Source organism: Ursus maritimus, unplaced genomic scaffold, assembly GCF_017311325.1.
Source record: "Ursus maritimus isolate PB19 unplaced genomic scaffold, ASM1731132v1 scaffold_33, whole genome shotgun sequence".
In the NCBI taxonomy this organism is placed as follows: Eukaryota; Metazoa; Chordata; class Mammalia; order Carnivora; family Ursidae; genus Ursus; species Ursus maritimus.
In genome coordinates this window covers 11,031,258-11,053,384 of record NW_024425897.1, presented here as the reverse complement: position 1 = coordinate 11,053,384, position 22,127 = coordinate 11,031,258, and the positions used below count along the sequence as shown (strand labels likewise).

Genomic DNA, 22,127 nt, shown 5'->3' with positions numbered 1-22,127 from the left:
TCTTGATGTGTCTGGATAGAGTACTTTACTCAACTGCCACACGACACTATCTCCCACATGGGCCAGCCTTGCAGGGCATAATCAGTTAACTTACATCATGTCCTTCCTCTTTCCAGTATCATCTGCGAAAGACCACTTGAGTAAAGGCCACATAAAGTTGGAAGGGTTCCCCATGACTAAACATCAAATAAGATGTTGCAGTCACACTGTTATCCATTTCACACTTAAGACCAAGCTCCCACGTACCCTTTCTGCAAATGCCTCAATACCCATCCTCATTTAGTCCATCCCAAAACAAACTCTGACAATGACACATGAACTGCACATAGCTGGCTCGCCTACCAGGTCCTTTATGCAGTTGAATTTACAAGGTGACACTAAGTTAAGACAAGTAAAGTTCCAGCTTGGGTGCCTTCATCTTCCTCCCCTGAATCCTGATCCAATGGCTGCCAAAGCTAGGAGGGTAGGGTGCTTGATCATGGGAAAAGCTGCTACAGTTGGCCCAGCAGATGGGCAGAGGGGAAGGTTTCATTTCTTCACAATCTGAATGACATCCTCGTCCTCCAACGTATGATCTTTACCCACTTTTTGAGGATTGTGTTTCACAGACAGACCCCAGACCAGAGCGCTGTATGGAAGGGAAAAAAAAAAAAAGTCAGTGTAAATAATCACCTAGCTTCTACCCTAGCTATGTGGGTGCTACCTTTCTGCTTAGATTTAGCATTCCATCTTTTAAGAACCATAGGCTTGCAACATCCTCTCTCCCCCATCAAGGACCACATTCAAAGCCCATAGGCGTTAGCTTCCCCAGCAGTATGGCACAACGGAGCCTTCACATACAAAGTGGCAAAGACTTCTGGAAGTTGTGTGGTTCTTCTTGTTCCAGAGCCAATTTAGGAAAGTCAAAGAGAAAAAACACAAACAAGAAATGTGACAAGACTAGTTTAAAATTAAAAGGAAGAAAGCATGGGTTTGTTATAGAAAAGTACTCTGAAATAATTCAGATTAGAAATTGAGTCTTACAGTGTCAGTTATAGATTGTTACAGAATACCAGTTTTTATTGGGTCTACTAAAACCATCAGTGGGTACTAATAAATATAGAGCCTCCCTCCTTACCCATGCTAGGAAAATTCTCTCTCCCTCCCAAGACACCATAATTGGTATGTTCTGATTTTTTGGAATTTACAAAGGTAATTTTTTTTAAGATTGTATTTATTTATTTATTTGAAAAACAGAAAGTGAGCAAGAGCACAAGAGCAGGGGGAGGGAGAAGCAGACTGAGCCAGCCGGGCGCCTCACGAAGGTAATTTTTATCTACAGACCTCCAATACTAAATCTATGTTGTGCTAGTGATGGAAAATGGTGAAGACACTGAGACCCGCCTCACAAAGGCTAGGAACTATGTACCAAGGGATAGAAAATAGCGGCCACATTACTGCTACTGTATTGCCTTTGCAACAAAACATCTTTAAAAACCTACGCTCCAGGGCATCTGGGTGGCACAGTCGGTTAAGTGCCCAACTCTTGGTTTCAGCTCAGGTCGTGATCTCAGGGTCATGGGATAGAGCCCCACATAGGGCTCCACACCCCTCCAGCCTCACGTGTGCGCTCTCTCTCCCTTTTTCTCTCTAAAATAAATCAATCCAAAAATAACCTATGTTCCAAAAAGAAATCACTGAACAAGATTTCACTTTGAAAAAAAGACAACTATAACAGCATTAGTAAAATATATATAATTTTCAAAACACTAACAAGATAAATGCAAGGTAACCATTTTATAATCTTAAACTAGAAAACTAGTTTGTTTTTTTAATTATAAAGATGATTTATTTATTTGAGAGAGAGCAAGCAAGAGAGAGAGAGAGCAGGGGAAGGGGAGAGGGGGAAGGAGACTCCCCGCTGAGCAGGGAGCCCAACACAAGACTCAATCCCAGGACCCTGGGATCATGACCCGAGCTGAAGGCCGATGCTTTACCGACTGAGCACCCAGGTCCCCAGAAAACTAGTTTTTAGCGATCATATTCAGTGTCTGCAGCAACATCAGTGCCTCCCATTTTGTTGATGGCAGTGTAAATAGGTCCAGCTCTTTTGGAGAGCAATGAAGCAAAATATATCAAAGGCCATATTATCATAAATCCTAGATTAAAGAAATTAAAAGGTTTGTGTATGAACACAAGAAAACTATGTAAAGTAGCAATAAATAGGAAAAATGTGGTTATAAAAATGTGAATCTTGTAACAGAAAACACATAGTACAAGATCAAAGAACATGTGCGTGTATTCAAGGACAAACGGAATGTAACAAGGACAAATGTTATAATTTGTAGGTCTAACGCTGAATTTTTTTCTATTAAGATGGTTTAAATGCTATTTGTTCCATAATTTAAAAAAAAAGGAAAATAGTGACCAGATAAAATTCTATTTGCTTTGACAGGTCTTTCCCCCAAAATATTTTTCTCCCTTCTCATTTAATTCCCTTGTTAACTTATAGTTCTAGACACAGAACAGTGTTCTGCCACCATGGAAGGCAAGACTTACAAAGAAATCTATGAAGTTTGAAAAAGGAAAATAATCTAACTTCACAAGACTCTCCTTCACTGATTCAAATATATGCCAAAATGTACAGGTCTGAAGATAGTGGAAATCAGCACCTGCACGGGGAAACAGTTATTTTGGATAAAAGGAATGCGAAGTTTAATAAAGGCCTTCACTCTTCCGGTATTCTTAGGATCAGAAACAAGTATTTTTTTAAAGTTTTTACCTTAATTCCAGTTAACAGTGTTTATTATATTAGTTTCAGGTGTACAAGATAGTGATTCAACATATATCACCCAGTGCTCATCACAAGTGCACTACTCCTTAATCCCCATCACCTATTTAACCCATCCCCCCAACCACTTCCCCTCTGGTAACCATCCGTTTGTTCTCTATACTTAAGAGTCTATTTCTTATTTTCTCCTTTTCCCCCCTTTGCTTGTTTCTTAATTTCCACAAGAGTGAAATCATATAGTATTTGTCTTTCTCTGACTTACTTGACATTATACTCTCTAGCTCCATCCATGTCATTGCAAATGACAAGATTTCATTCTTTTTTATGGCTGAATAATACCCTATTTTATGTATATACACCACATCTTCTCATCAACCGATGGGGAAAAAAATTGTTCTTGACAACTATACTATAGTTACTTGAGCTGATAATGTTAGAAAAGTGGTAAGGGATATAAGGAAACTCTTTGCACTATTTTTTCAACTTTTCTGTAAGTCTAAAATTAGCTCAGAGTGCCTGGGTGGCTCTGTCGGTTGAACGTACGACTCTTGGTTTTGGCTCAGGTCATGGTCTCAGGGTCGTAGGATCAAGCCCTGTGTCAGGCTCCACACTCAGTAAGGAGTCTGCTTGAGACTCTCTCTGCTCCTGTCCCCGCTCATGGGTGCACACACACTCTCTCTCACACACAAATAAATCTTTAGAAAAATAAGATAAATAAAATTAGCTCAATTAGCTCAAAATAAAGATGTTAGAACATTTTTTTCAGCCTGTATCAGCAATGAAAGTATACTAAGGAGAATTAGGGGCATTTACCCATGCTTAAGGTTTAGAGGTGGTCTCAGTACCCACTGGAGGCCAGTATGATGCTGGCAAGAAGAATTAACATTTGTGTTTGCCAAGAGGAAGACCAATTAACAACAGAAAATCAGAGCCCTGTGTACTGTCAGCCCATCCGACCTGACAAGGCTTCTAGAGCTCTTCCTGCTCCAACTTGGCATGGTTTTAGGAAGACACTGCAGAGTTCTAACCAAACAAGCATTTTAGCAGGCCCCCTGATGCCATTTTCTTTAATGCTAACCTAAGAACTGCTAGTTAGTAGAATCAAGAGCTCACAGGGAAAAGGCGGCACTACATGCCCATGATACTTACTATTTAAATTCTTTGATAAGATTTTTGTGAATCTTCATGCAGAAATCCTCCACTGTAGTCCTGGAGTAAGGCAGCACCACTGGGGATGTATAATCTGGCAACTGGCCTTTGGGTTTGGTGTAACTAGAACAGAGAGGGAGCAGAGGTTGCCTACTTCTTGGAATGTTTCATGTATTGAATGCAAATCAACCCTCCATCACCCCTGAAAAGATGAGACACAGATAACCTCCAATTAAGGAAGAAAGTGTCCTCAATATGGCCTAGCAGATGACAGAAATTAATTTGTTTATATCTCCAAAAAGAGACAAATTATGTCAATGAGCTCCAGAGAAGTATCATTTTAGGATAATCTGGTTTAATTCCTACAGCAAAATGACCCCTTCCACTAAGACTTACATCCTCACTAGTTTCAGATAGTCCCAGATCTTTTCCAACAGGTCATCAAAATTCCAGCGGTGATGGGCAGAGATGGGTACACAGTGAGGCACCTTATAGATGATATCCAATTCCTCAATGGAGATTTGATCAATCTTATTCAACACGTAGATACAAGGGATATAAACTCTACAGAAGTAAAAGAAAAACAGGACATTAGTCTGGAGCCGTCAACAAGGCTGTCAGTGTGATTATCAGCATCCTCTCGCCCAGGACCCCAAATCAGAGACTCGCAAAACGTAAGAGGCAGACCAACCCCTCAACCCCGCCCCCAAAAGGCTTCCTCCCAAAATAAGGTAGAATGTCCAAAAACTGAACTATGAGTTGAGAAGTAACAAAACTCAGGCCCCAGTATGAGCCATGCAGCTGAGAGGCATCACAAAGGAACACAAGCTTTGGAATCACACAGACTCAATCTACTCCCAGCTCTGTCATTTCCTGATCTAAATCCCCTGGGCAAGTCTCAATTTCCCACAAATTGTTTTATGAACTGTAAATGTAAATATATTTTTAATATATTTCATGATAGGGGCGCCTGGGTGGCGCAGCCGTTAAGCATCCGCCTTCAGCTCAGGGCGTGATCCCGGCGTTATGGGATCGAGCCCCACATCAGGCTCCTCCGCTATGAGCCTGCTTCTTCCTCTCCCACACCCCCTGCTTGTCTTCCCTCTCTCGCTGGCTGTCTCTCTGTTAAATAAATAAATAAAATCTTTAAAAATATATATATATGTATGTATATATATTTCATGATAAATTTTAAAATAAAAAACGTAACATCTAACAATGTCACAATCCTAATGTCCATATCAATATGGCAGCTAAGGTTACTAATAATTTATAGCAAGCCACAACTTTTCAGGCTTCAATTGCCTCACTTATACAATGCCTAACTCAAAGAACTGGCATTTGTTTTCAAATGAGAATCAAATAATTCCAACCAATAAACAGGAACAAATGAACAGGAAAGCAACTGAACAATACTATGCTCAAATGCCAGGAAAAAGTTTAACAGTGGCTTATGTTTAATTTAAAATGTTAATAATAGTAATTTTTCATGGAATAGGGCTTCAGCTACATACCTTTAGGTTACCCTTAGAACAAATACAGCCCAGCATGCTCTGAGTTCTATACGACAGCCTATAGGATTTCTCGGATGGATTAATTCTGAGAGAGCAGACTGAGAATTACTCTCTTCCACCATCATATGACACAGCAGTTCAGAGAACGGCCTAGTTCTCAGCAAGTAATAGAAATGGAGAATTTGACCATCATAATCAAATTTCAGAGGAAAGAAGAATGTTAGAAATCAAAACCAACCCTTCAATTTACAGCTAACAAAACCAAGGTCACTATTATTTGAGACAGTTGCACAGCCAGTTAGAATCAATGTCTTCCAGATTCATAATCCAATACTGTTTCCACCACAGGCTTCAAATTCAAACTCAGGCACCAGACTGTATACTTAGTCAGTACCTGTTTCCTTCCACCACATCAATGAGGTCGTCAGCTGTGGCATCACTACGCAGTGTCACGTCAGCATTGTGAATTTTGTATTCAGCCAGAATGCTCTTCACAGTTTCAGCATCCAGCTCACTCTGAGGGCACTGAATGTGCATGAAGACAATGACTGGTTACAGAGCAAAAACAATCTCCCAAAAATATCCACCATTATACCTGGATAATTCTAAAGTACAAATTCATTTCTAAAATCTGTTATTCTCGATGAGAGTAACTGGCTTTTATTAGGAAATACTTAAAAACTAATAATCTTTCCAACCTCAAATGAAGGTGTTGTGGACTGAATCACTCCCACCCAAATTCATATGTTGAATTTCTAACCCCAGTATCTCAGAATGTGACTGTTATGGTTAAAGATAGGGTCTTTAAAGAGGTGACTAAGTTAAAATGAGGTCAAATGGATGAACCCTAATTCAATGTGAATGACATCCTTACAAGAAAGGGAGATTAGGATACAGACACACAGATGGAAGACCAGGTATAGACACAGGGAGAAGACAGCCATCTACAAACCAAGTAGAGGCCTCAGAAGAAACCAACCCTGCTCATACCTTGACCTCAGATATCTAGTGCCTCCAGAATTAAGACAAAATAAAGTTCTGTTGTTTAAGCCACCCAATCTATGGCACTTTATTACGGCAGCCTTAGCAAAGAAAGAAAGAATACTAAATGTTCAAATTCAAACATTATGACAGGATAAGAAAGATCTTCTGGGCAGGACAACTTAACTCTGAGCTAGTCATATCATCTGGACCTCTAGAATGTTAAATGTTGTAGGAAATTCTCAGTCCTCAATTCTATGACTTAGAAGCAAGCAGAATTGGACAGCTGATCACTCCTCTAATCTGAAACAGTTTCTTTACTTGGCTTCCAAGATTCCAAACTCTCCTGGTTTTTCTCCTTCTTTGTCTAAAAAATCATATTTGCTGATTCTTCCCATATCCCAACCTATAATCACTGGGGGGGGGGGGCATAAGGCTCAATCCTTGAACCTCTTTTCTATTTATATTCATTCCTAGTTATCTCAGCTAAGTTCATGGCTCTAGAGTTGCTATCCACTAAATTTATACCTCTAGCCTAAATAATTCCTCATATGCCTATTCGATGGTAATACTTGGGTGTCTAGCATCTCAAACTGTATATCCTGATCTTCCCCTCCCCTCCAATCCTATCCTATTCAAAGTCTTACCATTTTAGTAATGAGAGTCTATTTTTCTAGCTCAGGAAAAAATCTTATAGTTATCTCTCTCACAACCCACATCCAATCCAGGTCTAATTCCTACCAGCTACTTTCAAAATGTTTTGATTTGATAATCAACCACTTCTCATCTCTCCCACAGTTATAAAACTCTGCTCTGAGAGAAACATCACTTCTTGATTGGATTATTGCAATTACCTCTTAAATGGCTTCTTTGCTTCTGTTTCTTCTGTTCTTAACCCAATCCAACCTGATCTCAACAAACAGCTAGACTGATTCCACCAAACCTAAATCAAATCATGTTCACTCCATAGATGGAACCCAACCAATAGTTATCCATCTCCTGCAAAGTAAAAGCACATATGGCCCTATGCTATGACTTCATCTCTTACCACTCTCCTACTTGCTCACTCGGCTCTTCCCCAAACATGCAAAGGCATGCTGTACCTCAGGGCTTTGCAGCACTGGGATGTCCCTCTATATGGAATTCTTCCCCAAGATATCCCTTTTGGGGGCGCCTGGGTGGCACAGCGGTTAAGCGTCTGCCTTCGGCTCAGGGCGTGATCCCGGCGATCTGGGATCGAGCCCCACATCAGGCTCTTCTGCTATGAGCCTGCTTCTTCCTCTCCCACTCCCCCTGCTTGTGTTCCCTCTCTCGCTGCCTGTCTCTATCTCTGTCAAATAAATAAATAAAATCTTTAAAAAAAAAAAAAAAAAGATATCCCTTTTGTTAAGTACTTCATGTCAACTCAGTGAAGATTTCTCTAATTAACTCTCCCACCAGCACTCTCTATCCCTTTTCCTAGTTCATTTTTGTCCTTAGCTTCATCATCATCTAATATAATGTATTAACTCATTAATCTTGTTCACTACTTTTCCACATAGAATGTAAGGAAAGAGATTTCTATTTTGCTCTCTCTTCCAACCTACCCCTCTGCCCAACAAGAGCCTAAAACAATGCTTGGGTCATGGTAGGCACTCTATAAATCTGTGTTGAACACAAGATATTAGCAGCCATCTACTTCATGTAAGCATTAAAACTGGTCTATACTCCCATACCACACCAAATAAATAACCCAAAAGAAGAAATGAAGTTAAGTCTGAGATTGATTCCTGTCCTACTCTGTTAGTCACTGCAAGGTCACTGTGCCACCTCTGTTAGTGCTTGCTGGCAGGAGCCAGGTAATTTCCAAAGGTCAGTATCCCTGTGCTTCAATCCACTCTCTACCCCAGTCCCTTCAGCAGCCTGCCCCCATATCACCTCCACTTACAGTGGCCGTGAGATTAATGCCTCCTTTATCCTTCTTCTTAAAGCCAATGTTGGGGGGTTTGCTGTTCAAGCGAATGCCAAAGCCTTCCAGCTCATTTTCAATTATCTTTTTATGTCCCAAAGGTTTCAGGACATCCAGAACAATCAGGATCAAGTTACATGTTCGGGCCACTGAAGAATGGAAAAAATAATTTATATCCAAGCAAAGCTCATGAAAGACTTAACTAAGCCAAATACTCAAAAGCTGGGGTGCGGGGTGGTGGCGTTCCATTAAGACAAAGGATTTTTTAATAAATACACAGACACATGAAGTTCTTAAGGTTACTGAATTCTATGCCAGAAGTCAATCTGCAATGTATGCCTGGTTTTCCACTGGTATATCTAGATGTGTTAACTTCTAGATACACTAGCAGAAAAACAAGTCAGAATGAAGGTAAGAACCGAGCAATAACCTAAATCCCTGAAAAAGTTCAGAAAGATTTAAAACAGTAAGATTCTAAAAACATAAGACTATCTGCTTGGCACATTTTTAGTTAACACTATTATCAGTGTAATTATATATATACACACACACATATATATAATACATATATATGTGTGTGTGTGTATATATATTATGTATATATAAAATCAGTGTAATTTACAAAAAAAAAAACTGTATCCACATTAAGCATATGGTCTAACGACAAATGTATATACCTGTGTAACCACCACAGGCAAGCAAGATAGAGAACATTTCCATCACCTCTAAAATCAATCTTCCCCTTGATTCCCATTCAACCACTGATCTGCTGTCACCATAGGTTAGTCTGCATTTTTAAAAAATTTCATATAAATCGAATTACACAAAATATAGTCTTATGTGCCTCACTCTTTTAATTTAGCATAATGTTCCTGATATTCATCCATGAATAACTTCTGATACATAATTGTATAAATAGCTAAGTTAGTAATTCAATATAAGGGTAGAACAAAAACACTTTCGAACATGAAAAAACAAAAATTTACCTATCATTCATCCTTTCTCTGGAAGTTTACTAAAGCATGTGCGTCAGCAAAACATGAAAGTGAACCCAAAAAAGACACGGACTCTCCAGGAAGCAGGATCCCACACAAAAACAGAGAAGAAAGTCTCAGGATGATAGCCAGGCAAAAAGTCTATACTCCACTAGCCATGGGGATATGTAAACTAATAAAAATGAAATAAAATTTGAAATTTGGTTCCTCAATTGCACCAGGGTCATTTAAAGCACTCAATAACAACACATGCCTAGGGGCTACCATACTGGAAAGCACAGATTCACACCATTTCCTCTACTGGACAGTGCTGATCTAGAAAGCAACCAATCCAGATTACTGCAAGAAGACAGGGTACAGGAGAGTACTGTCAGGGTTGTGAGGGAAAGAATGAAATCAGTAAGACTGTATTTGGAGCTATATTTAACTATCTAGAAAACTGACTGATAGGCATTTGATCTGTTAGAACATTTGAAAAATATTAGCAAACACAAAGAAAGTAAATAAAAACAAAACAAAAAAGAAACAATTATTAACTCCATGAAAAACAAATTTCAAAAACAGATGTCAAGAGAAAAGAAACCATGTCATAATATTCCACTTATCTTAGCACTGAACAAAAGTTACACATTCGTTACATAATAATGTAAACTATGACTGATAAGTTAACTAAAAACTGTGATATAATTTATTTGAAAGAAAGGACGGGGCAGCACTAGCTGGCTCAGTCAGTGGAGCATGTGACTCTTGATCTAAGGGTTGTTTAAGTTTGAGCCCCATGCTAATTAGGTGTGAAGATTACTTAAAAATAAAAAATTTTTTTAAATGATTTTTTATTATATTATGTTAGTCACCATACAGTACATCCCCGGTTTCCGATGTAAGGCTCGATGATTCATTAGTTGCGTATAACACCCAGTGCACCATGCAATACGTGCCCTCCTTACTACCCATCACCAGTCTATCCCATTCCCCCACCCCCCTCCCCTTTGAAGCCCTCAGTTTGTTTCTCATAGTCCATAGTCTCTCATGTTTCATTCCCCCTTCTGATTACCCCCCCTTTCTTTATCCCTTTCTTCTCCTACCGATCTTCCTAGTTCTTATGTTCCATAGATGAGAGAAATCATATGATAGTTGTCTTTCTCTGCTTGACTTATTTCACTTAGCATTATCTCCTCCAGTGCCGTCCATGTTGCAGCAAATGTTGAGAACTCGTTCTTTCTGATAGCTGAGTAATATTCCATTGTATATATGGACCGCAACTTCTTAATCCAGTCATCTGTTGAAGGGCATCTCGGCTCCTTCCACGATTTAGCTATTGTGGACATTGCTGCTATGAACATTGGGGTGCATATGGCCCTTCTCTTTACTACGTCTGTATCTTTGGGGTAAACACCCAGTAGTGCAATGGCTGGATCATAGGGTAGCTCAATTTTTAACTTTTTAAGGGACCTCCACACTGTTTTCCAGAGTGGCTGTACCAACTTGCATTCCCACTAACAATGTAGGAGGGATCCCCTTTCTCCACATCCTCTCCAGCAAGTGTTGTTTCTTGCCTTGTCTATTTTTGCCATTCTAACTGGCGTAAGGTGGTATCTCAGTGTGGTTTTGATTTGAATTTCCTTGATGGCTAATGATTTTGAACATAAAAATAAAATTTTTTAAGAAGAATGGGAAAAAAGGTATAGAAACTCTCTACCATAACATGAAACCAGCAGATGATATCTAAAATTAATTAATTAGGGGCGCCTGGGTGGCACAGCAGTTAAGCGTCTGCCTTCGGCTCAGGGCGTGATCCCGGCGTTACGGGATCGAGCCCCACATCAGGCTCTTCCGCTATGAGCCTGCTTCTTCCTCTCCCACTTCCCCTGCTTGTGTTCCCTCTCTCACTGGCTGTCTCTATCTCTGTCGAATAAATAAATAAAATCTTAAAAAAAAAAAAATAAAATTAATTAACTAATAGTAAAATAGCAATATAAGCATAATACTTGAAAATATGAAGGTAAATAACAGAAGGAACAGTTGAAGAGATGATAATAGTTGCCTATGGGGAATGACAGTGGAGGTGAGGAATGGTGGAGTAGCAGATTGTTCCAATTTATGATGAGCCTTTTATAATATTTTACTTCAAGTAAAAGAAAAGAAGGAAAGGCATGGGCGGGAGTCAGGAAACCCAAGTTCTAGTTCTGAATTGGCCACAACCAGTGCAACAATGAGCAGAAGCACTTCACTTCTCCCATCCTTAGTGTTTCTTCTCAAATGGAGATCTGGACTATTACTCTCTGAGGTTCCTTCACATTCTGACAGCTACTCCAATAAGAAGTCAGGTAAAACTAGGCCCTTCATTGTGGTAAAATCTCTTAAGTCCAACAGTCCCCAACTAAAGGAACACTACCCAATAAAGGGATGATATCCCATGATGGTGGCCCTGGACCACTCACCTGCAATGACTTGACGGCCTCTACCTTTCCCATCCTTGGCACCCTCAATGATACCTGGAAGATCCAGGAGCTGCAAGATTAAGGACAGGGTAAAGGAGAGAGGGGGAAAAGGAAGTCATGAATCTGAACAGATCAAAAAGAATGATTTATTTTTCAAGTATCCAAAGTATAAAAGATCCAAATCCACCCTTCCTTTTAAGTTGAGTGTATACTACTTTTACTATGCATTTAAATGTCAGTTTTTATATACTTTTTTATATGCAAGTTTTTTATATACTTTACCTAGTTTAAAATGCCTAACAACTCTGAGATAAAGATATTAGCTAAGGTTCACAGAGGTTAAATGATTTGCCCAAGACCACAATCCTAGTAAATCAAAAAGATTATAAGTCACATTTTGAGGGCCAAACCCATTATTCTACATTAATATCTTCTAGGGGCGCCTGGGTGGCTCAGTCGGTTAAGTGTCTGAGTCTTGATTTTGGCTCAGGTCATGATCTCAGGGTTGTGAGATCGAGCCCCAAGTTGGGCCCAGAGCCTATTTAAAATTGTCTCTCTCCCTCTGCTCCCCACCACCTCTCTAAAATAAATAATATATATTATATATGTATTATATATTTACATATAATATTAGAAAATATCTTCTAATATTCCTTCTTTTCAGAAGATTGAGCCTCCATACCAATTCCTTACTGTAGATAATAGCTGAATCTTGATATTCACATGATACATACTGAGAGCGTTGCAAATCCTCCAAATTCCCCAATTCACAAAAATTTCTGCAGTCATTCTTAACCAGGAGAGCACAAAATAATCACCTGTAAAACCATTAAAAATGCAGATATCCAAGCCCCATCCCTACAAATTCTAATTTAAAAGGGCAAAGTATGGTTCAGATATTGATCTGTACTTCAAAAGGCTCCACAGGTGACTCTGATGTGTGTCCCCAATTGAAAATGACTGCTTAATTGCCCAGAAAATGCAGTAAAGGTAAAACTTCACAGAACTCATAGTGTATGTACATAACAGTGAGAACATAAAACCCAACTTCATAGCACACAAATCAAATGCACATCTCAGCAAAATTACGAACTATTAGTTATAAACCCTTAAAGAGTCCACTGAAAACAGTTAAGAGCACATATAAAATCTGAAAATATCAAGGGTCCACTATATGGCCAATATTGTATTATCCACATGAATGGACAAGGAACAGAGTGGTAACTTATCAAAACATCATTTAAAACCAGCCTTTGCTATAAGCCTATCTGACATTATAAAAATATACTTCACATTAAATAAACCACAATGGGGGCGCCTGGCTAGCTCAGTTGGAAGAGCATGAGACTCATGATCTCTGAGTCTTGATGAGCCCCATGATGGGTGTAGAGATTACTTACAATGAATAAATTTTAAAAGTAACTAAACCACAATGAAAAAGAACTAATTCAGGAGGTGTTAGACAGTTCAACTTTTCCTTTCAAGAGCCTACTCAAAGTTCCTCCCTATTCTTCACTACATAATAAATAATGTTACATCCTCTAAGACTAATACAACACACCAAACTGAGCTACCCTTTTATAATTTATGTTGAATACATCAGCCCTGACTTGGAAACTTTAGTTACATTGATTTACAAGGCTACATAGGAAGGATTAAGCACACCAGATCTTGATTTCTAAACACCATTTTCCAATAAAGGAAACTAGAGCTCCTTCAGAAGTGGTTGATTTCAGGCCTGGAGCAGGGAAAAATCTAAGATTAGCATGGAACATCGTGTCATGCCAAAAAATAAGAAAGTACTCACAAAAAGATGGGGGCTTATGGAAAGTACAGGGGAGCCAACCTGAAGGAATTCCTAATTGTCAAAGCTGGAACAAAACGAGTAATAAAATAATGGCAGTACTGGATTATAACCCACAAAATAAAACAAATATCCACAAGCCCACATTGACACATATTATTGGATAAATAAATGAGAGAAAGAACAGCTCTTCCAAATAGTAGAATTCTAATAACATGTAGTAAGAGAAGGGGCGCCTGGGTGGCACAGCGGTTAAGCGTCTGCCTTCGGCTCAGGGCGTGATCCCGGCGTTACGGGATCGAGCCCCACATCAGGCTCCTCCACTGGCAGCCTGCTTCTTCCTCTCCCATTCCCCCTGCTGGTGTTCCCTCTCTCGCTGGCTGTCTCTATCTCTGTCAAATAAATAAATAAAATCTTTAAAAAAAAAAAAAAACATGTAGTAAGAGAAAAATAAAGAATCACCATTAGGCAAGAAGCAGAGTACTAACTGCTGCAGACAGGATCCAGATGGATACTAAAATGAGTGGGCAAGTTTGAGAGACAGGATTTGTATCTTCTCAAAGTACCGCTCCCAAGATATTTAACTACAAAAAGAAAGATAATAATTTTTTTAAAAAGATAATAGCTTTACAGTAGAGAAGTCCTGCAGATACCACCAACTAATGGAGGTCAACATCACCAATCAAGACATATAACATCATGGGGGCGCCTGGGTGGCTCAGTCATTAAGCGGCTGCCTTCGGCTCGGGTCATGATCCCAGGGTCCCGGGATGGAGCCCCACATCAGGCTCCCCACTCAGTGGGAAGCCTGCTTCTCCCTCTCCCACTCCCCATGCTGGTGTTCCCTCTCTCGCTGTGTCTCTCTGTGTTCAAAAAATGACTAAAATCTTTAAAAACAAAAACAAGACATATAACATCATGAATCCCGTAAGATGCACTGAGAAGGACACACCATCATTTCATGGTATTCTTGACAAAATACTAATATCTCCACCTAATTGTGAAAAAACATCTGACAAACCCAAACTAAGGGACATTCCATGAAACAACTCCTCAATACTCTTTGAGTGTCAAGGTTTTAAAGGACAAGACCAAGTAACTACTACAGATGGCAGGAGAATAAGGAAGAATGACTAAAAGCAACACAGGATGATCCCAGATAAAATCTTGGAAAAGGACGTTGGTGGGAAAATTGGTAAAAATTTGAATAAAGTCTGTAGTTTAGTGACTACTGCATCAATGTTAATCTATTCCTCATAATTCTTCAGTGATTATGTAGGATGTTCACATAAGGGGCAGCAACATGAGTGATACAAGAGAACCTGAAAATAATTATGTTGAATGAAAAAAGGCCACCCAAAAAAGAGTACATTTATATTTACACATGGTCTTACTTCTGTAAAAATCAACATGTAAACTAATCTGTAGTGACAAAATGTAAGTAAGTAATTGCTTGGAGATGAAGGGGACCAGGAGGGAAGGGGCACGCAGAAACTTTTCACCAGTATATAGCTATGTCAACCTGTATACTTTATCTGCAGTTTATTGTATGTGAATTATACCTCAATAAGGATGTTTGAAAAAACAAAAAGTTCACCATCAATTGTTCCTAGAAACTAAGTCTACACTCTACTTCTTCAACTCTCCCAAAGATTCTATAATCTATTTCTAACACTTAGTAAATCCTGATCTGCTAAAAAATATATATACTACTTCTGCTAAAAATATACACACACACACACATATATATTACATCAGCAAAAGGTTTTAGTGTATATTGAGCCTAGCTAATGTTCTCAAGAACGCAAAAAGGAAAATCCATCTGGAAAATCTAAAACTCTTAAACCTAGAATATGGCTATGAAAGACCATCTGAAAGAGAGAATATTACACTAAGAGAAAAGAGCACAGGCTTTCTAACTATCGCAACTGAAAACAGGGGGAAATTTACTGAAGCCCCTACAAAAGTAAAAACAACCTAAATTTAACTTTTCTTGACAGGGAAATATTTTTAAAGTTACATCAAACTATTTAAACGTGGCAACTAAATTTCAGACAATATCAGGCACGTTCAGGGTGCTATGGCTGTAGACATGGCAATTAAATTCCACTCAATAAAATAACCCATGCTTTACATATCTGAATTCCATATTACAACAAAGAGACAAGAACAAAATTTTTTTTAAATCATGAAACTGGAGGATTTTAAGAATTTAACATTAAACTAACTCAAACTCAAATGCCTTTAGAGGTTAAAGCAGTTAAACGTGCAAGGCAATTATTTATATAGAACAAAAGAAGTCCTAGGGACCCTAGCAAGGTGAAAATAAGCCCCATAATTTTTAAAACTGAACACCCATTCTGCAGGCTAATCTCTGCCTATGTGATACATCAGTTTGCTTTATAACAGCCCACTACTTAAAACACCTCCAGACACAGTGATTCATTACCTCAAGAGGTACCATTCCATTCTTAGGCACCTTTACTGTTAAAAACATCATCCTTCCTAACAGAAAACCAGAACTTTCCTTCCTTATAATGCTTATTAAATGGTTCTAATTTTGTACACCTCTCCCTCCATGTCACAGATAATGAGCACTCTGCCACAAAACAGCTACTTAAAAAACATTTAAGGGCGGTCATTTTCATCCTGTTATGTACACCTTAACTTGGTTTCTGAATAAAGTCGGGGCAGGGGTGGGAGGGAGAGGAGAGTACACAGACAGAAAAGAAAGCATCGTGCAAAAAAGGGGGGAAAAAAAACAAACCCTAACATGTCAGGAGACACTGAAATGCATGCTTTGCGGGAAAGACAAGAAAAGAGAGGGTTAAATAGTTCTTTACTCTGATATACTCAAAAGCCCTGAAAGAGGTGTCAACAGCATCTCATCAGGGAAGAAGTTATCCTCTGAGCTGCCAAAACTGTGATTATCACCAAGGCTCTAAAACCAGATGGTATCAAGCAGTGGTCCAGATATGCTCAAGCATCCTCATTCTTTTTATATACATTTGGACATGGAGTTCCTGAAAGGTCCATGTCCCAACATGGTCTCCGCATGGGCAGGAAAATTGAAAATACCACCAGGACACTGGTCCCTTCCTACTTCAGATTAATAAAGAAGCACAAATGCACCTCACAACTCACTGTAGCTCAGCAAGAGGGAAAACAAATGCTTATACCAATAGTTTCCAAGCCATGAGCCAAGGTACTCTGGGGCACCACAGAGAACTTAAGGGTGCCAAGGGATACTCTAAATTTTCAAGAGGGACCGCAATTCTTGATATATGTCAAACAATGAAAGAACTAGTAGCTCCACATAGCTCACAATTTCAACATTACATCCCACTCTACACTGCTTTCAATTATGTCATATCCAAATCTTTGAGAAGTTAGATTTTTCATCAGTTGCTATAATAAAAAGCACCACACAAAAACCAATGTGGAAAAGGAAACAAGTGTGGTGGTATCCAATCTGATTCCAAGGTTTGAGAAGTTACGTGGTACGTAAGAGCGCACACATCCCACTGGTAAATAAATAACTATGGCTTTAAGGACATAAATACTTAAGCTGTTTGGACCTAACAAACAGAACCATTAGGTATTTCTTTTGGCCTGGGGCACGACAAAAAAAATTACTGGGACAAGAAAAGGACCAGGAAATAATTGCTGAAACACTAAGGGTGCTGTGAGCCAAGAAAGTCTGGGAACCTCCAGCCTAGATTTAAATGTCATAGAATTCAGAATCTTGCCTTCTTAGCTGTGCAGCCAACAAGAATATGACCCATTAAAGCTTACATTTGCACACACCCACTTTCATACCCAAAGGGACTCTTCATATGGAAGCCCTAAATCCATCACCTAAGAAAAACTTATGACACCAACTTCATTAGGCCTCACAGACAAGAATTATCTTCTAAAAAGGATCTCACCAAATAATACAAAAATAAAAAATAAAAGGATCTTGTTATTTCTTTATTACAAAGTTTCTGATGGTTCCTAGCTACATATAAGATAAAATTCAAATTCCTTAGCAGGCACACAAGGCCCTTCATAATTCAGTTCCAGCCTACTTTTCCAGATTCAGTTTCTACCACTCCTGTCCCACACCTCAGCTTGCACCCAAGCATGCTATTTACCATTAGGGCTACCTGAAACTGCCCTTTACCTTCTCTGGCTGATGAAATTCTACCTGAACTTCAACAACCACCTGCACTGTCATTTTCTACATAAAGCTTTTCTAGTCTTACCAGACATTTCCCCAATATCCTCAGGTGAAAAAGTAGTCCCTTCTTTCTCCGTGTTTTCACAAACACTATCCCACTGGGTTACTGTCTTTATGTACTGTTCTATCTTCCTTGCTAGACAGGAAGGGCCTAGTAGGTCAAAGATCAGGTCTAGCATACAGAGAGCTTCCAATAAGTGCTTTTTAAATGAATGAAAGAATGGATTTCTTCCCATCTGTGGCCTGCAGGCCTGACTTACCTGGATCTTGGCACCTTTGTATCTGATGACACCGGGCACAGTGGTCAGAGTAGTGAACTCATAGGCTGCCACCTCAGAATATACCCCTGCCAGGTTACTAAGCAGTGTTGACTTCCCCACTGATGGAAAACCCACAAACCCAATTCGAGCATCACCTGTCTTGGCCACATCGAAACCTAAAAAATCAATAAATATCAAAAAGAAGAGGAAAGTTATCTCTTGAAGTGTTGAGATTCATGAAATTCCTTTCACATTCTAGTAGCCTATCTATCTAGGACATATTTCTCCAACTTTGTATAATTTACCTCTCCAGAACTTCAAGCACACAAAATAGCAATTAACACTGTTTTAATTTTTTTTAGATTTTATCTAATTATTTGAGACAGAGAGAGCATGCGTGCACAAGTGCGGGGGCGGGGGGGAGAGGGAGAAGTAGACTCCCCGACAAGCAGTGAGCCCCATGGGGCTGGATCTCAGGATCCTGAGATCATGACCTGAGCTGAAGGCAGATGCTTAACTGACTGAGCCACCCAGGTACCCCTAACATTGTTTAATGGAGTATTTATTTAGAAATTTTATTCCTCTACCACTTACACTATTACACACCTTTCTAATACCCGTAGTATTTAACACTCAAAGATTATATAATAATTGATCTAAAAATGGGTGGGTCGCCTGGGTGGCTGTCAGTGAAGCTGCAGCCAACTCTTGATTTTGCTCCGGTCATCTCAGGGTTAAGAGATCAAGCCCATACGGCTCTGCTCTCAGTTGCTTATCCTTGTCCATCCCCCCCCTTTGTGTGTGTGCACTCGCACATGTGCTCTCTTTCTCTCAAATAAATAAATAAAATCTTTTAAAAATGGTTTTCTTCAGGGGCGCCTGGGTGGCTCAGTCGTTAAGCGTCTGCCTTCGGCTCAGGTCATGATCCCAGGGTCCTGGGATCTAGCCCCGCATCGGGCTCCCTGCTCGGCAGGAAGCCTGCTTCTCCCTCTCATACTCCCCTTGCTTGTGTTCCCTCTCTCACTGGCTCTGTCGAATAAATAAAATATTTTAATTAATAAATTGATTAATTAAAACAGGTTTCTTCATATGTGGGATATAAGAAACAAAACAAAAGCAAAAAGAGAGAAACAAAAAATCAGACTCTTAGACAGAACAGATGGTCACTAGAAGGGAGGTGGAGGGATGGATGAAATAGGTGAAGGGGATTAAGAGCCCACGTATTGTGATGAGCACTGAGTAATGTATAGAATTGCTGAATCACTATATTGTACACCTGAAACTAATATAACATTGTTAATGTTACCAGAATTAAAAACAAAATTTAAGTTAAAAAAAGTTTTTAAAAATAAAATAAAATAAATAAATAAAAATGGGTTTCTTCTTTGTCTTACAAACTCTAGGAACTCTGTGACTGACTGGATTTTCTTTCTTTCTTTTTTTTTTTAATAGCTGCAAACAACTTCAAAGCCAAATTCGTGGCCCTCCTCTGGGAAGTGTACAGACTTTATGACATTATTTTGGTCCTAACCTTATCTCTCTTGCTTCAAATTATTCTTCGTACCTTCACTTCCCTTTGCATCAATTTCCTTACTTATTTTTTACCTTGTTGATGTATGTATTTAGGTATTCCTGTAAGCCAATTAAAACCTATTTTGGATCAATATAGGATACACATAGGGGTGCCTGGCTGGCTCAGTTGGAAGAGCATGCAACTCTTGATCTCAAGATCTTGAGTTCGGGACACACGCTGGGCATAGGGATTATAAAAAAATAAACTTAAAAAAAAGGATATACACAAAACTCTAGTTTATCACTTAGACAACATTCATTCGCCTCTGAAACCAACAGAATAAACACAACTCATGAATTAAGGATTAGAAAATACAAATCTACTACTATTACAGACATTTTAAAATTACTTTTAAACCATACACCTATATTATTTTGACAGAAATTACACCACAAAAATTTTTTTGAAGAAAAACACAAACCTTCTCCTGGCCCACCACCACCACCACCTTTTGGGGTAATGAGCTCTCTACGGAGCTTAGCAAGGCGAGCCTTAAGCAGCCCTAGATGGTGTGCTGTGGCCTTGTTCTTTTGAGTCCGAGCCATCTGAAAGGGAGGAATCACAGCCATAAATCAGAAGCAGTTCCTACAGGGTAAAATATCCAGAATGAACTCTCCCCCAACTGTGAATGATTTTTTTCTAGATCTTACCTAATGTCAATATACCCATTTTAGTCATACTTAAAAAAGAGTGAAAAGTCATTCTCTTCATTACCCACCCCATTCCTCTCATTACAGGGCGAACAACTAAGGCCCAAAGAAGAAACATGACCACGGTCATGGCAATCAGCATCCACAGATCAGACTAAAACTCAGCTGCGGAGTCCTTTTCTACTGCTTGTACCTGGTATGCACCATCTGATATAAGGTCACCACTTTCCGGATTTTAAAGAGCTCTGAGCACTTCAGACAACAGAATCACATAGTAATTCAGGTGGAATCAACAGCTACCGCACATGTTATCCCAGATCCATTCCTGGGAGCAATATTCTGGGAAACGCGGTCTTCAAAGTAGAGATTGAAGAAAGGGAGATGAGTTTTGGGAGATGATGAAAGATACTGAAGTGCGTGAGCGGGTCAGGGCTGGAGTAGGGGGGCGGAGAGGATTGTGTTGCTCACAGAAAAAGGAAGACTGAGAGGATCGATGTTCGGACAGGAACCGAACACGGAACGGGGTACCGACCAAGGAGCAGGAGTGTGGAACGCAGGCCCCGGCTGAGGGGAGTCGGGGGGGGGGGGGGGCCTCCAGTGGAGGCTGAGGGAGGTCGGGGAACGCAGGACCGGGTAGAGGGGGACGCGGGCCCGTACTAAGCGGAGTCGGGGGACTCGGGGCCGGGCTGAGGCGGGTCGGAGAAACTGGGCCGGTCCTGATGCAGCTCAAGGGAGTACAGGCAAGAGCACCGCTACCTAAAAAAGAACACTCCGAGGGACAGTGAAGCGCCAGCTCTGCCCATTACCTCGGCTTCGATCTCCGCGATCTTGGCTAAGGTGCTGCTCATGGTGGCGAGTCACGGCGGGGTTGGGAGGAAAGCGTAGTGGCCTCCGCACGGATTACCGCCCCTCAGACAACCGCCGGGGGACCTGCCAAGGCCAGGAAGTCCTACGCAACGCGCAAGCGCGGTACTTCCTATTTCTCGCGAGAGAGCTCAACTCGCGGCTCACCGCGAGATGTACAGCTTGGAGAGGTCTCCTCCCCCTCAACCAACCCCGCCCCGTCCCGCGAGCCAGCGCGGTGTCATAGAGCCCGCGGGAGTGGGGGCCAGAGAGGCCGCCCGGGTCTGTGCCTCCCCGAGCGCGCGGAGGGTCGCGCGCCGCTCGGCCCCGCCCTGCCGGACCTGCGCCCACGCACTGTTCCGCGCCCGGCGCGTGGTGTGTGAGGAATGGTGTTTCGTTACTGCCGGCTAGACCCGCAGCCTTCCGACCTAGGGCGTGAGCTAAAAGCGGACTCGAGCTGTCTACTCCTTTTCCTCGCCAGCAGCGACGGGTCCAGAGGCCCCCTTTTTCACAGCCGGGGAGACACCGTGGCGACTCCTCGGCCTCCTGGATTGAATAGAGACTAATCTTCAGCCTGTCTGGCGCATTTGAAAAAAGAAAATGCCTCCTTTCAATCACTCAAAACTATATTTAGGTGTCTGTTTTATCCCCCAACCCCGAGTACTGTGCGTGGCACGTGGTGAGCCTGCAGTAAATGGGTGATTGGGTAATTGCCAAAGAACCAGTGTTTGCAACATAGGTTGTAATACTGAAAAATTTGAAGCTATGTTAAGGTCCATCAGTAGGGAAATGGATAAATAATGGTACCCCTATGCTGTAAAATACTATTGCAACCATTAAAACGTTGATCTGTGTGGTCTGACTGGAAGAATGTCCAGGACATATTGTTTAAAAAAGAACAACTGCACCTATGTTGTGATCCCATTTCTTTTATTTTTAAATGAGTTGTTTATACAGGTGTACTTGTATGAAAGTGC

At 40.4% G+C, this 22,127-nt stretch overlaps 1 protein-coding gene across 1 annotated transcript; it reads right to left on the bottom strand.

Annotated features, from left to right (window-relative positions):
• Window positions 1-320: 320 nt before the first annotated feature.
• DRG1 (developmentally regulated GTP binding protein 1) lies at window positions 321-21,273 on the bottom strand. The gene is made up of 9 exons (XM_008710590.2): window positions 21,114-21,273; window positions 20,079-20,202; window positions 18,085-18,260; window positions 11,799-11,868; window positions 8,342-8,511; window positions 5,828-5,958; window positions 4,316-4,483; window positions 3,920-4,042; window positions 321-628 (listed from the first exon to the last, which is right to left on the bottom strand). Exons 1-9 carry the CDS (start codon window positions 21,153-21,155, stop codon window positions 529-531), a joined length of 1,104 nt encoding a protein of 367 aa, XP_008708812.1. The 5' UTR covers window positions 21,156-21,273; the 3' UTR covers window positions 321-528.
• Between the last annotated feature and the right edge of the window lie 854 nt (window positions 21,274-22,127).